General features: G+C 41.1%; 1 protein-coding gene and 1 long non-coding RNA gene across 5 annotated transcripts in view; both read right to left on the bottom strand.

The window, feature by feature from the left end:
- Positions 1-1,334, bottom strand: part of EDIL3 (EGF like repeats and discoidin domains 3) — a 270,263-nt gene extending 268,929 nt beyond the window's left edge. The window contains exon 1 of one of the 4 annotated variants that reach the window (XM_080573947.1): positions 627-1,334. In XM_080573947.1, coding sequence (XP_080430073.1) covers positions 627-684 — 58 coding nt within the window. In that variant the 5' untranslated portion in view covers positions 685-1,334. The remainder of the gene's footprint in view (positions 1-626) is intronic. The other 3 variants (XM_080573946.1, XM_080573949.1, XM_080573950.1) reach the window with 3 other exon arrangements.
- An 8,281-nt stretch (positions 1,335-9,615) lies between these two features.
- Positions 9,616-14,650, bottom strand: LOC308185608. The gene is made up of 4 exons (XR_013943505.1): positions 14,328-14,650; positions 13,861-13,978; positions 13,036-13,081; positions 9,616-12,436 (listed from the first exon to the last, which is right to left on the bottom strand). It is a non-coding gene; the product is annotated as an uncharacterized lncRNA (long non-coding RNA).
- Positions 14,651-14,660: the final 10 nt, after the last annotated feature.

Below are 14,660 nucleotides of genomic sequence, written 5' to 3' on the forward strand. Positions count from 1 at the left end.
GAACTCGTAAAGTTATTTTTCGGGAGTTGGGGATTTTTTTTCCGAGCGCGTTGGGGGGGGTGGGTGAGAGATGGAGAAGGCGCCGCTGATGTTTTAGACGGAGGTGCCCTAGTTAAAGAGCAGCAGGAAAAGGGGAGCCTGAGGAGAGCTGTCCAATGCTGCCGCGATGCTGAAGCCCCCCGAACGTGTTTGCAAACTGCTCCGCGGATTGCTGGACCTCCGGCTCCCCGAGCCTTCAAATTAAAATGAAGACGGCTGATTGGGGCGGTGTGGCGGGGGGGAAAGGAAGAAAAAAAAAATAATATATATATATATATAAAAGGTGTGGACAGCTCTGCGGGTATTGTTAAATCTTCCCAACCACTCGTCTGGGTTACATCTCAGCCCTCCCGGCACGTCTTCCCCCCGCTCATTAAGCGTAGTTGCGAAACAAAACGTGCCCGGGGAGGGCAGGCTGGCCGGTTTCTGCCTGGGTTGCGGAGCTAAGTCCGTGCAATGCCCAGCCGCGAACAAAAAGGCAGCCCGGCCGGAGGCACCCACCGCCGGCCGCGCCCGCCCGGTCCCCGCGCACTTGGGCTGAGACTTTTGGGACCCCCGACCCCGACCCCCGGCCCCCGACGGCTCACCTCGGGCGAGCGCCAGGCTCCCGCAGAGCGCCAGCCAGGCCAGCACGGCGCGGCTCATGGTCCCCTCTCCTCCTGCGGCCGCGCAGCCTCTGCCGGAGCGAGCAGCCGGCGGAGCCTCCACCTCCTCTTCTTCCTCCTCCTCCCTCCTCCTCCTCCCCCTCCTCCTCCTCGAGGCGAGGCGTGAGGTTGGGCTGGTCCCTCCTGGCTCGGCCCCGGGGCCGAGCGCAGCTCCCGATGCCGCTGCCGCCGCCCTACCCGCGGCGAGGAGGATGCCCCGCCGCGCCCGCCAGGTGCCGCCGCCGCTCCTCCTGCACCGACCGGCCGCCGGCCTCCGTCCCGCCGCTGCCTCCGCCTCCGCAGCCTGCCTCCCTCCTTCCCTCCCTCCCTGCCTGCCGCCCGCACGGCCCCCCGAGCGGCTCCGGAGGGGAGACAGGCGGGGGTGTGGGAAGGGAAAGCGTGGAGAGCAAGATAAAGGGGAGAGGGTGTCCTCCCCCCGACCCCCTCCCGCATAGCCCCCCGCACCCGCTCCAACCCCCTTGTCTCGGGAAGTTTTGGCTGGAGGGCCTGGAGGTCCCCCCTCGCCCCCTCTCCCCTTCTCGTCATCCCGCTTGGTGAAATTCGGGTGCGCCCTTCCTCCCAGCCGCTCCACGAGGTGGGGTGCCTGACCCTTACCCTGGAAATCTCTGTCCCGGGAATCGGGACAAGGGTGAAATTATGGAAACGGCACGGGGTGGGGGGCACCGAGGTCGCCTGTCAGAGCTGGGCTGGCAAAATTGGTGCTGATGGATGATTTTTTTTTTTTTTTTCCGGCCTGCTGTATGCATCTAGAAGAGTGAAATAAGTACTAATTGTCCAGCGGGAGACAAAAGGCTCTTCAGATCTTTTCTGTCCGTGATTTGCATCCCCTCTACCTGCCCTTAGAGTAAAAGAGCCCGTATTAATACTGCATTAAAAGTTAATAGAAATGCTGAGCAAGAGTAATGCACTCAACAGCATCAGCCCGCGGAGGAGCCCTTCTGCGGGCACAGCCCCGGTCCATGGCCGGGCTGTTGCATGACCAGGGGGAGAAACATCGCGAAGCCATGAGTGAGAACGACCTGTTAAGTCACCCAGTCCATTGGCTCCCATCTCACAATAGCTTCCAACTTTTCCTTTTACAAGCCCTTTGTCTGCCACTAAGTGCCAGTAAGTGGCAGGGTGACAGCCCTTCCCTAAAGCTCCGGTTTTACCTCCGAGCTTGCAAATACATGCGTTTTTTCTCTGACATTGGGGGTATTTCGGTTCCGACACGCAGGCCCCCAGTTCATTTTGTGCACCTCACCCCGCACCCAAACGTAAGCCGCTGCTTCGTGGTGCGCCGCAAAATTATCCAGCAGCTTAGCACAGATATAAACCGAAAAAAAAAAACAAATCTCGCCTACACTAATTAAGCCCACAGTAGCAAAGGGGATATGTTAGCACGGGCTTTAGTCCAGCGCATCTCTCTGGACATGCAGTAGCTGGTGGTAGCATTCACCCAAACTTTTGCTGTGTCTTCGCTGCTCTTCACCTGGCAGCAGCCCACGCCTTCCTTCTGCTGCACAGACAGACTTCGCGATTACATCACTACCTCACAGCGACTTGGATTTCACTCATCAGTCTCCATGCCGGAGATCTCCATGAAGAACTACTGTCTGGGAAGAAACACTTTTTTTTTTTTTTTTTTTTTTTCTCCTGGAGGGTTGCCTTTCTATCAGTACAGAGATAGCAGAAATTTAGGAAGCCTTTACAAAGCTTCTGATATTAATGCATCATATCTCCGCGACGGTGCTAATTTTGTGGCTTATCTCTGTTTTACAACCAAGAATCCAGCTGTCATAATTACAAGGCAAGCTGCACTTTAGCTGCTGTGGCAGCCCAGCATGCCTGCACCCCCAAGTGGCTGGCTTGCCTTTTTTTAAAATTTATTTATTTTTCTTGAGGGAATAATCCCGTAATGCAGCCCCTTTATTTCACCAATTAGGTAAGTCTAAAGGGCCTAACTACATTTGGTACCAGGAAGCCCTTTTTCCACTGAGAGCCTGTGACTAGCCACTGATTAAAACGACACAGAAATAGCTTCTTCAAAGCAAGGCATTGTTTATTCAGCCAAAAGCGATGAAACAACAAAAGGCTTTTATGTTTGGTTCTTACCTAAAGTGCAATGACCTTTTGTTTTCAGATTTTCAATAAGTTTTATTCAACAAAATCTCTCTGTCTCCCTCTCTATCTCTCCAGTAGTCACTTCAGACTATCGGACTGCTCCCGCATCCTTCTTGCTGCCCGTTCAGCCGGGGTCCCCTCCAAACACTGCTCCCCACCACTTGCTCCACCAAGTTTCAGGGAGGACCCTGACTCCGGGATGCTGCAGGAGCTCCCTTTCACCCAATGCTTCACTCCAGCGCAGTTGTTTTCCCTGGCATGGCGTGATGCAGTGCTCCAGCTCACTGCTGGGAGGTACAGTCTGTTCCTTCCACCCAGCTCAAGCGTAGTAGTTATTTGCATCTAGATTTACTTAATTAAGGTTTCTGATGTGTAAAAGCCAAACCTGCTTATTGTGATAGCAACAGTTTTACTTCGAGACTCCCCGTGCTATTAGGCTACAGTCCCAAGCTTCTGCTACATCACCAGTGCTGTCTTCGGGGTTGTTGAGGTTGCAGCACATCACAGTGCTCTCCACCATCTTCATCCCTGACCACCCCTGACCTGACCTCTCAGTGAAGAGGTTGACCCAGTGTCCTTCTTTGTCCTCTAATGTTCAGAAATGGTGGACTTGTGGTGTTTGTTGTATGCACCTTTCTTGAAGAAACTGTCCCACCTGTCAGTGGGAAAACCTGACTTCTGCCAACATTTATGAGCACTGTAGGTATGTAAATGTAGTTTTCATACAGGAAAACCCAGGACCTGAGACATCTTGAAGGCTATCTTTCCGTCATTTGTTTACATATCTGCAAATCCTTAATGACTTCCCAGTGGATGTAGCCACTAGGCTGAAATATGGACGAGATGGGACTAGAATGGCACCAGCTGTTGCAGTTCAAGCTGACATTCTCACCTTTGGTATGCATTTTAATGCATATGATTCTATGATATATGCAGCATATAAATATTGAATTTTTATTTTGTATTCCAATATTTTATATAATGCAAGATTTCCACCTTCTGTCATGGTTGCTCTTAATTTTCTGGAATTTACTATCAAAATGGGCTCAAAAGCTGCCAGGTATTAATCCTTATTCATCCTTTCTTCCTTTTTCTGCCACTCGGTGTATGAACACAACACACAAAGGCCTCTTTTCATTTTCCACATTGTTTCCACACTTCAGGATAATGTGTTTACTAATCACTCAGGGTCAAGAAATCTTTTACATCCAATTCATTTAACTTCTTCCATCTAAATGATTATCATTGTTTACACGGAGTTTGTCCCTAACAAGATTAGCAGATAGGAACTTTAGGAGCTATCTAAATCTGTGACATCCCGTCCTTGGGCTAAGGATTCCTGCTATCTGGGGGATTTTAAGTGGTTAGCAGAGAGACAGATGAACTATTTCCCTTACAAAGGGAAAACATAGGCTTCTTTGACCCTTGGCAATAGCTATTCCACAGCCAGTAACTTTCCCATTGCTTAGTTCATCTTCTTTTCATTATTACTTTTTTTTTTTTTCTCTATTATTTTCTGTCCTATCTCACATGTTTAAATTAGCCCTTTGGACTCATGAAGCACATCAGGTAGGGGAAAAAAAAATAGCCATTAGAAATGCATGCAGACATTTCATTTGCCACACTGACCTTGGATAAAAAAGCCTTCAATAAAGCAACAGCAACAACAGATTTTAATGCACAAGAGGAGTACATATTTAGCACTAGGTACATGATAGTGCTTAAGGTTTAATAACAGTGACGTAAGGTCTAATACTTGTTACACAGAAGATGAAGCAAGTAACTTCTGTCTGTGCTGCAGTCATAAAGAGGTAAGAGACTAAAAGCTTACTTCTATCATTTGCTAACCCCTTGTCAGTTTTAGAAGTCATCTAGTAAACATGAATGTAACCACTGAATTACTCTGTGACACCTTCAGGGCTTCCTGGGTACCAGCTTTGTTTAGGAGATTAGCTTTATCACTGACTCCCATCAAAGCAGTGGCCAGATTTGAGCCTTCTTAAAGCAAGAGATCAGACCAGCTCAGAGCCCTGGGTGTACAGACACAGATTATATTGCCACCTCCGTTATAATTAAGTGGCTACTAAAAGCCACTGCTGCAAACAAGCAGTAGATCTTTACATAATGTTTTTGAGTAATACATACTTTGTTCATCAGGGATTTGCCATGCACCATTCACCATAACTGGCTACTCTGATTCTGCAAGTCATTGGCATATATTTGCCTCAGAGACAAGAACAAATACTACGTCTGTCTGTCACCACCACAGCAACACTGACGGGATCATCCTGCCTCTAAAAAAAGGGAAATAGTTCATTCTTTTATCTCTTCCCAAATAGAGATTGGGCCCCCACTTCTTGAACATGAAAGGTTTCCAGTTAAGCCAACAAGAGTTTTTGTTGTGTAAAGCATGGAGGAGCCTTCTTCCTGCAAACCTTTCTGGTTCAAAAGAAGTGTCATGTACTGCTGCATCACAGGAATGGGAGAGACGCTGATGTGTGACACAGGGATCCTCAAACTCGTTGTCAAACAAGCAAAAAAATAAGAAAACTTTTTTTTTTTTTTAAATATTTCTAGAAAGGATGAAACAAAATCAGTGTCATAATTGGTTTTGATTTCCTTTCTTTTGTCTTGGAAATAAACTTCCAGTGAATACAGATGACATATTTAAGAATCTTATGGAGTGACTAAATGTTGGAGTATGTTTTAAAATGAATCCTTTGCCACCCATAATGTGAATGTGTAATGTGCATGAGAACATAAGAGAGGAGAAGGGTGTGCTGGCTGAGGTGCAAGAGTAACCCCTGAAATTAGGTATTCCTACATTTTGTTCTACATACCCTTTTGCACACCAATGAAGTTGTGGAACTTGATGCTAATTAATTTCAGCTGAAATTATTCCCTGCCCACTTGTGAAAGGATGAAAGATAGCAATTTAGATTTACATGAATGGGGAGCAGTGGTTCTTCCAGCAGCAGTGAGGCAAGTGTAGAGGCATAACACTGATGGGTATCTGTCTGTTCACTGCTCCTGCAGGTGCCTCATTACCAAAAGCACCTGGTGGCTCTGCTTTCTGCATGGGGAGGTGTGAATTTAACGTTAATGTCACTTAACATCTGCAGTGCAGAGGGATAACAAGACAAAGATACACGCCACTGGAGCAAGTGGCACACAGTGGGTGTTTGGATGTGGGAGCATATGGGTATGCTGCCTGAGGCCCCTTCACCCAAAAGACTGGGGGTACCCACAGCTCTTGAGGGGACATGGAGCACCCAGAGTGGCCATGACGCTGCTTAACCCCATGCTTTGTCACCTACAACAATTTATCATTTGATGCAATGCTTCTGCACTCATTGGTGAGGAGGGCTTGGCATTCTGTGCCTTCGATGGCATGCATCCTGCTTCCAGCTGCAGACATCTGCAATTAGAGGAAAACAGTCAGCAGAAAACACACACACACAAACCTATTTGATTGAATAGACCTCAGCCCTTATGAAACCAAGCTAACACACTTCCAACTTTTTGTATTTGTCTTTCTCCCTGCACTGGTGCATGATTCCTGTCTTGTCCACTTACACACTGGCTGCCATGGTAGGTTTAGATCCTACTGTAAAGACTGTGAAAGATCATGAAGATCGTGCTGCCCTGCTGTTATGGCAATTATAATCATCATCTTTAATGATAATATTAAGTTGTGTTGAATGCATATACCATTTTAAACATCTGTTTAAGAAAAAAAAGGGGCAGTTATTTGAAATCTCTACCCAAGTTTGCCCTACCCCCAAATGTTACAGCCCATCATCATCCTGGGTCATTGCAAAAACATCTGTAAAACACAACACAGTGAGATAGGTTTGTACAAGCTGAAAGGATTCATTCTGATCCAATGTATGTTGCAGTCTTTGAAATCTGTGTTCCCTGGTGTTGCTACCACTGGATCAAATGAGGCTGAAGCTGGATTTCTGCAAAATATCCAAATGTCTGTGGTAGAAGGAATCTGATAGCGTCCAAATGCAGCTTTGTAGAGGCAAATCTAAAGTTCCTACCTTAAAGTACTTAACAACCAAGTCATTTCTTGCTTCAGAGCTACATAAATGCTGAACTTGCAATTTTGCAAAGTTAAATGTGTTTTATCAAGGTCTACATCTTCCTGTTATTTATATTAGAACGCCAAGGTCAACACAACCAATGGATTTGCTGAAAAGTTTTGTTTCAGATATCTCTGAATGATATTTTAACCTAGCAAGAATATTCTTTAACCATTTAAATGGTAAACATCACTGTGGGTGTGTAAGACTGCTTTTCCCTAAATGCTCTCTTGATCCTTCCAACAAATAAGAGTTTATTCCTCTTTTTAAAAAGTATTCTGAGAAAGAAAGAGAGATTTGGGACATAACTTTAAAAATTCTTTTGTCTTACTTTCAGCACTTTTATTGGACAGTGAGTTTTAGCAGTTCATTCACACTGTATTTCAGAACCCAGGGGAGGAACCATTAAATCACAATGAAGTATTTAATAGAGTTATGCCATCTGCATTTCCGACACTTAGCTGCAAACTGAGCCAAAGATATCGTGATTTCAAAATAGGAGAGTACTATTAGAACCAGGAGACTTTTGACACCTAATCTGTCATGGTGGGATGCATTTAAAATCAACATTGCATACACAGATTTCAGTTACAGACTTTGTGTGAAACAGTAAGACAACTAATCAAAACTTTGTATTTTTTGTTTCATCTTTTGATAAGCTGGGAACCCATCATGACATTTTGTAAACTGTCTAAGTTAGAATTTGGCAATATCAGAGATTTGGGGAATGCTTTAATGGCACTGTAGTGAACTGTCAGAGCCATCCTGTCTCAATGTATGACAACTTTTCCTTGTCACATAAAATTAATCTTAAGTGATATTTTTTTCTTTTTTTCTTTTTGAGGTAGCTCTGGAGAGGACAGATGGGTATTAGAAGTTCACCAAAGTTAAAATTCACCAAAACCACAACAGCAATGAAAAGTTGAGGAAAGGAGATGTGCTAGTTCAAGTTAAATTTTTGAAAGGTGAAATTTTTCATCTCTGGTAGAACATCTGTATGCAAGATAAAAAAGGCCATGCTGATCTAAAGAAGACACAAGATACTCTTGCTTGAGACAAGATGCTGATTTTCCTACCCATATTCCAATTCTGGCAATACAGCTGCTTCATCTAGCTTTCTGGTACATCAGTTAAATATCTTGAATATTTTCTGCTCCATGGGGGACTCCTCTTTTTCAATGCGTACTCTGGTTCTCATGGTAATCTTGAGAAAACTTCATTTTGTTTTATTTGATTTTATCTTTATTGACAGTCAAAACATATTTTCTAGCCAAAGTGGCTAAGGGTTGAAGTAACAACACATTAGAGGCTGTGCCAAAGTACAGCATCAACAATGCTTCCCTGAAGGATGCCCACCTCGAGACTGCAGCCAAAAACACAGGGCAAGAAACGAATCCAATGAGCTAGAGAATAGGTAACAAATAAAATGTTCTATCATAAAATAAGACATATCCATGCAATTCTTTTTCCTATTTGTAGCATTAATTCTTACCGGATGTTGGTTTCAGTACGAGACTTCAGTGAAGGTCTCAGAGCACCTGCAATATCACCTCTTTTGAGCTTAAAATCAGGATATCTCTTCCTGGAGCAAAAGGTTGCTGCAGTATTATTTTACCCCACTAGCAGTCAATTTAACTAATTAAAAAAAAATAATAATAATCCATAGGTGAAAACAGAAAGAAACTCAGAAAACAAAAAGGTTTAACTATGGGCACCGAGAACAAATAAAATTTGTAGCATCATTGGTTGGTAGTTTGATGGTATTATTCAACAGAAGCCATAAAACATTGTGACTAAAAGTTTATATTACTATACACAAGTCCTAAGACATTAAAATATGTAAATGTTCACATACAATGTTTTATTTCTTCCAAGGTTTTAATATATATGCACTTTTAAATATCCTGAATTGCTATCTGAATGGTGTGTTTATCACATCAAAAACTTTGTTTAATGTCTATAATTGGGAATTTTGTCTTTTAGTTGAGAACTGTTTAAAGGATAATTTCAATCCTTCATTTTTCCCAGTCTGGAAAAACTTCCTATTGGAGAGACTTCCTTACACTTGAAGGATGTTTCTTTATTTATTTTTAAGAGAAGTCACATTCTATTAGATGGACAGAAAAGAATTGCACTTCAGTGCCAAATGTTCCTAAATTATACACATTATAATTCCTACCTCTGGCAACTAAAATCCCTAGAGATCAAAGGGGTGGCCCAATCTACTAGTCCCTCTTCCCCAGCCCCGTTAATTTGGATCAGCATGTTTGGATCATGCTGTTTTTCCTTTTTTACAAGGTTGAAAAATAAACTATTTACACTGAGGTGCAACGAACCAAATAGTCATCAGAGACAGTAAAACTTGCTGTTGTACTTGATCCAGTATAAATTCCCCAGTCTGAATTTCCACAGGGAAAATTAAAGTTTTAGAAAATCTGGAGCTCAATGGCTCCAACACCTACCAGGCAGCCTCCCGTTTCACCCAAAGCCTTATTCTGTTAATCTTTTATAGTTCCTGCTAAATTGCTCTGTCTTTAAGGTTTTTTGTTTGTGTTTGTTTGTTTGTTTGTTTTCCAGAGTCTCTCCTTATTAAAAAAGTAAAAAAGATTTTTAGTTCAAGAAAAAACATATTTATTTTCCCCTGATACATATTTCTTAACCCATTTTCTGTGTTGGAAATGAGATTTCTGGAAGACTATGCTCTCAAAGTCAATCCAGGATATTTGTTTTGTTTTGTTTTGTTTTGTTTTGTTTTGTTTTGTTTTATTTTATTTTATTTTATTTTATTTTATTTTATTTTATTTTATTTTATTTTATTTTATTTTAATTTTTCCCTTCTAAAATAACTTCCGGAGTCTGGCTATTTGAAAGATGGATGCATGTCCCAGTGCATTGGGAAAGTCCCTTGCCAATAAAGGCACTTTTGTCTCTCCATGGCAGAAAGGCATACACACAAATTAGACAGCTATCACTCACAGTGTTGACAAGATGAAGAATAATCAGAATATAGTGGTGAAGGGTCTTTTTTTTTTCCATTAAAATATATATATATAAATATATGGAGAATTCCCACTAAAATGGGAAGCAGAATGATCAGAGGTTTCCTTTAACTGGAAGACCACAAAAAGTAACAAGAAATATCATCAAAGACTGAGAAAATGAAAGGGAGGAGATAAACTGATTTAAGAGACTAAAATGCTGTGATGTGGAGGAAAAATATTAATAAATTATTAGGTGGGGATGGCCTGAGGGTTCTGCCGTATGTCTTCTTAGAAGACGACAGAGATTATCATGGTTGGACCATCATGTAGCCATTGCAGTAGATTTTGAGAAACAAACAAACATAATGATGCTACAATATATGTAGGAAATAAGGTTAAATTAGTTTTGTTGCTCATCAAGAAACTTTCTGAAAATTACTGTTTAATACAGATGTTTTGAAAACGTAAATATAATACACTTTGTAAATCTCTTTATTGGTTGTAAGGAAAAAAGGTAAAAACAAGTTTTTCCATTTGCTGTGATACCCAATAACAAAAGAAAAGGAGGTGTTATCCATTAGCAAAGGTTAACATTAAATACTTTGATCATTTGCAGTTAATATACATTTAGCCAGCACTTTCACAGACTAAAAATATTATGCATAAAGTTGGTGATATCAGCTATAATAAGAACAGATAGTTTTTTTGTAATAGTACAGAGGTATGGTATTTACTGGAGTCCATAGTTAGTATTCTGACTGAACTTTGAATGCTTTTTATATTCAGTTTGCAGCTTGCTTTTCGTATTATCTCTTGTTTCCATCCACTTTAAAATGTTGCCCATTGAGCTCATTATTTTAGGATGCTAACTCATCTTTATATGTTTTTGTTTGATTCGGTGTTGCTCTTCTAAAAGGGAAAAAGTGCAGCTCTAGGAAGCTTTAACCACTTGAATGAACCAAGGAACATTTCCTGAAGCTCATTTTAACTATACTAATCAGACTAATTTGCATTATCTGAAACTTCACAAATAAGAACACAAGGCCATCATTCACAAGGAATTTCAGTTACATCAATCATTGTTACACCAAAAATGTCAGTACAAGGAGCAGTGTGATTTACAATGAATTCGTAATGCTTTGTAATATTTAATGGCAACAGTCCAAGTAAATAAACCAAGCAGAGAATTCGCTTAACAACACCATTTAGTGAGTTGTAGTCACATGGACATTCATGACTAAGGTTTTGGAAGAGCACCTTTCAAAGCATATGATATCATACACATAGCAATTACTGTCTTTGCTATCTGACAAAACATTTCCCTCCCATCTTTGATATCTTTGATATATTTCATGGTCTCCAGTATATATTGACAGAAAAAAAAAAAAAAGTGTCTTTACTGAAAGGATATTTATAACATCATTAATATTTTTTTTTTCCCATAGTGAAATTTAAAAACAGTTTCACAGTGGACTGGTAGAAACAGATGTGGGTTATTACAAACAATCAAGCAAACCAGAGCCAAAAATGAGAGATGGATATTTGGGTAACGAAAAATCAGATTTTCTTCGTGGAATTTAAACATGGGTGATTATTTTTCATTCAACAGCATGGGAGTTATCCGAAAAAATGGAGAACAAAAACCTGAATTTACCCAAGTAATATAAACTGTTTTAGTAACTCATGACATCAGTTTTCCCTACAGTCTCTCACTAAGGTAAAAACATCCTGATTAGAGAGTTTATTTTTACTAACACCTGTGATTTGCCAGCCTTTTATCTCAGTGCTATTCTTTGAAAGATATCCAGATTGACTGACCGGCTGATCGACAGCCTCTCTCCTACACGCCTGTATCTTGTCATCTCTTAATCCACGCACAAATGATCAAAACACATGGTGCTAAAATATGTGCACACAGCACTGAATCAAACTAAAAAACAATACAAGCAAACTTAATGTAGAAAACCATGGTTTGTTTCCACTGGACAATGTTGAGCATGGTTATGATTGTCTTCCCTGCACCACCACAAGGCCGCTGGCTCACTTTTACTTGTGGGATGGGGAGAGAATCAGAAAGGTAAAAGTGCAAGAATTTGTGAGCTGAGATAAACACAGTTAACTAGGTAAAGTAAAAGTTGCACAGACAAGCAAAGCAAAACAAGGAATTCATTCACTGCTTCCCATCAGCTGGCAGATGTTCAGCCACTTCCAGGAAAGCAGGGCTCATCAAACGTAATAGTTTCATGGGAAGACAAATGCCATCACTCCAAATGTCACACACACCCTCTCCCCTTCCCCTCCTTCCTTCTTCTTTACCCCAGCTTTTATTTCTGCGTGTGACACCACATGGTATGGGGCATCCCTTTGGCGACTTAGGGTCAGCTGTCCTGCTCCTGTCCCCTCCCAGCTCCCTGGGCACCCCCAGCCTCCTCGCTGGCAGAGCAGAGTGAGAAGCTGAAATGTTCTTGGCTTAGTGTAAGTGCTGCTCAGCAACAACTAAACATCGGTGTGTTATCAGCACTGTTTTCATTAAAAATCCAAAACAGCATCATACAAGTCTCTACGAAGAAAATTGACTCTATCTCAGCCAAAAACAATGCAATGACATACATATAATAGATTAACAAAAGAAGACACACTTCAACATCTGCTATAAAACCATTTATCAGTGTGAAATCTTGTGTTGCCTTTGCTTTAAAACCTAAATACCTAATCAGCAGCTGCAAAACCAATGCAAACAGAATCACTTATATTCTCCTTTATTTTGTGTAGTCAATATTTTCCCTTCTTCCATGAATCAATCATAGACAGGAATTAAGTTTACAGGAAAACAAGATTAAGAAAAAACTGTTCAATAAAAACTAAATTATTCAGAAGAGGGAGGGGCAGCATGTGATAGGGGGCAACATGTGATAGATTGATCAACAGATATAGCTTTCAACATCAAATATAGGCTTTCTAAAGTTAGAACTTAATAAATTCATCAGCTCCCAAATCCCTGCACAAGAATTATTTGTGCTTTTAAACACTCTGTCTTCAACAGTATTTGGAAATACAAGATCCTCCCACAGCCACCTACAAACATCCAACAGTGCTTCAGCAGGAACACCACCAACTCAAAGAAACTTAATTACTCATTCAACAATTTTTATGGCTCACCTCAAGGACACTTGAGTACAGCTGAAGTGGCAATGGCTGTAAGTTTCTGATAGTTTATATGAAAAAAAGAAAAGAAAAAGCACAGCTTAACAACATTATTCTCCTCATGTACTCATGTACATTTTTTATTCATTCCCACTTCTGGGTTTCTATCTAGCATGTATTTCCTCCACAATACTGTTTAGAATAACAATACAAACAGCCAAAAAGCATTGTGGCTGGTGAATTAGTATTGGCGGGAAAAAAAAAAATATATATATATATATTTGCTTTCTTGAAGATGCAGCAGCCATTCTTAAAATACTTTCTAACATTTATTAAAAGTGACTTGACCTTCACTGTTGTTTTATTTACATTTTTTTAATTTTATGCAAATTGAGTTGTTTATCAAAGGGCATCTTGCATTGATTGTCTTTAGATTTTCTTAGTTTCTTGCATACAAAGACCAAATTCACAATGTTGGCTTTTGCAGCAGAGTTAAGACCTAACTGTTCCTTGTTTTCTGTGGCTATTCTGCTCATAAGTGAAAATATAAGTAAGAAATTGAGATCGTTCCTACCAGATGCAAGACGAATCACATACCATATACTCTGTTTATGCTGCATAGCTCTTGTAAAATGCATTTAGAGGAAGTAGATATTTAAAAAATATAGCTGCTATCATTTAGCTGTTAGGTGTGTAAAAAGTCAACCTGAATAGGAAGAAAATAAGTAGCTATGAAGTGCCTGGAAACGATCTGCGATCTACCCTGCAAAACCTTTAGAATATATCTAATATTAGGTGTTGGGAATTGTTGCACTGAGGTGTAGCAGATTCCCGTAATACCTGAAATACTCAAAATGCTGAGGCATACACATTCCTGTGTTTCAAGCTTTTGCAGGAGTAAAGGGATTTCTGTCTGCACGACCCTTCTGCATTCCCTTGCAGGTGCTCAAGGGTAGCTCTGAAATAAAACCAATAAGAAGAATAAATGTAGATAACTTTTCTCCCTGTTTTTATCATTCAACAAAAATTACTGTTAAATGGAAATAGTTCACAATATTTTAGATAATACAGATAAGTTAATGCATTTTATTATTGTTGTTGCTGTTGCTGTAGGGTTAGCAAATAAGATTTTTAAATTGTATTTATTTATTATTATTATACATATATATTTAAAGGCAGGAATACCTCTTCATAAATATTTCATAGAAGACAGAGTCTTAGGAAGTTAGCTCCCTGACTCAGTCTTTCCCTGTTCTTTCCCCAGAATAATATCATACAATTTCCTTACAGAAAGGAAAACTACTTACTTCCTTAGAGAACCAGCTTCAAGGACCACAGAACACTTTCAGGTACTACCTTAACATACAGCCATATAATTGTAGTGGGTTTAGTGGCAAGGTTTTAGAAGTGGGGGGCTGCAAGAGCAGCCTTTGTGAGTGGAATCCAGCAGCTGCCCCATGTCAGAGAGAAGCCAGCTCCAGCTGCTCCAAAAGGGACCCCCCGCTGGCCAGAGCCGAACCAATAAGCAATGTTGTTTGTGCCTCGGTGAGAGCAGATTAATGGGAAAAAAAATGCTGCACAACAGCAGCTGGGAGAGAGAGAGAAGTGAGAAGCAGCCCTGCAGCCCCCAGGTGAGTGCA

This window comes from Anser brachyrhynchus (genome assembly GCF_964034855.1).
Source record: "Anser brachyrhynchus genome assembly, chromosome: Z".
In the NCBI taxonomy this organism is placed as follows: Eukaryota; Metazoa; Chordata; class Aves; order Anseriformes; family Anatidae; genus Anser; species Anser brachyrhynchus.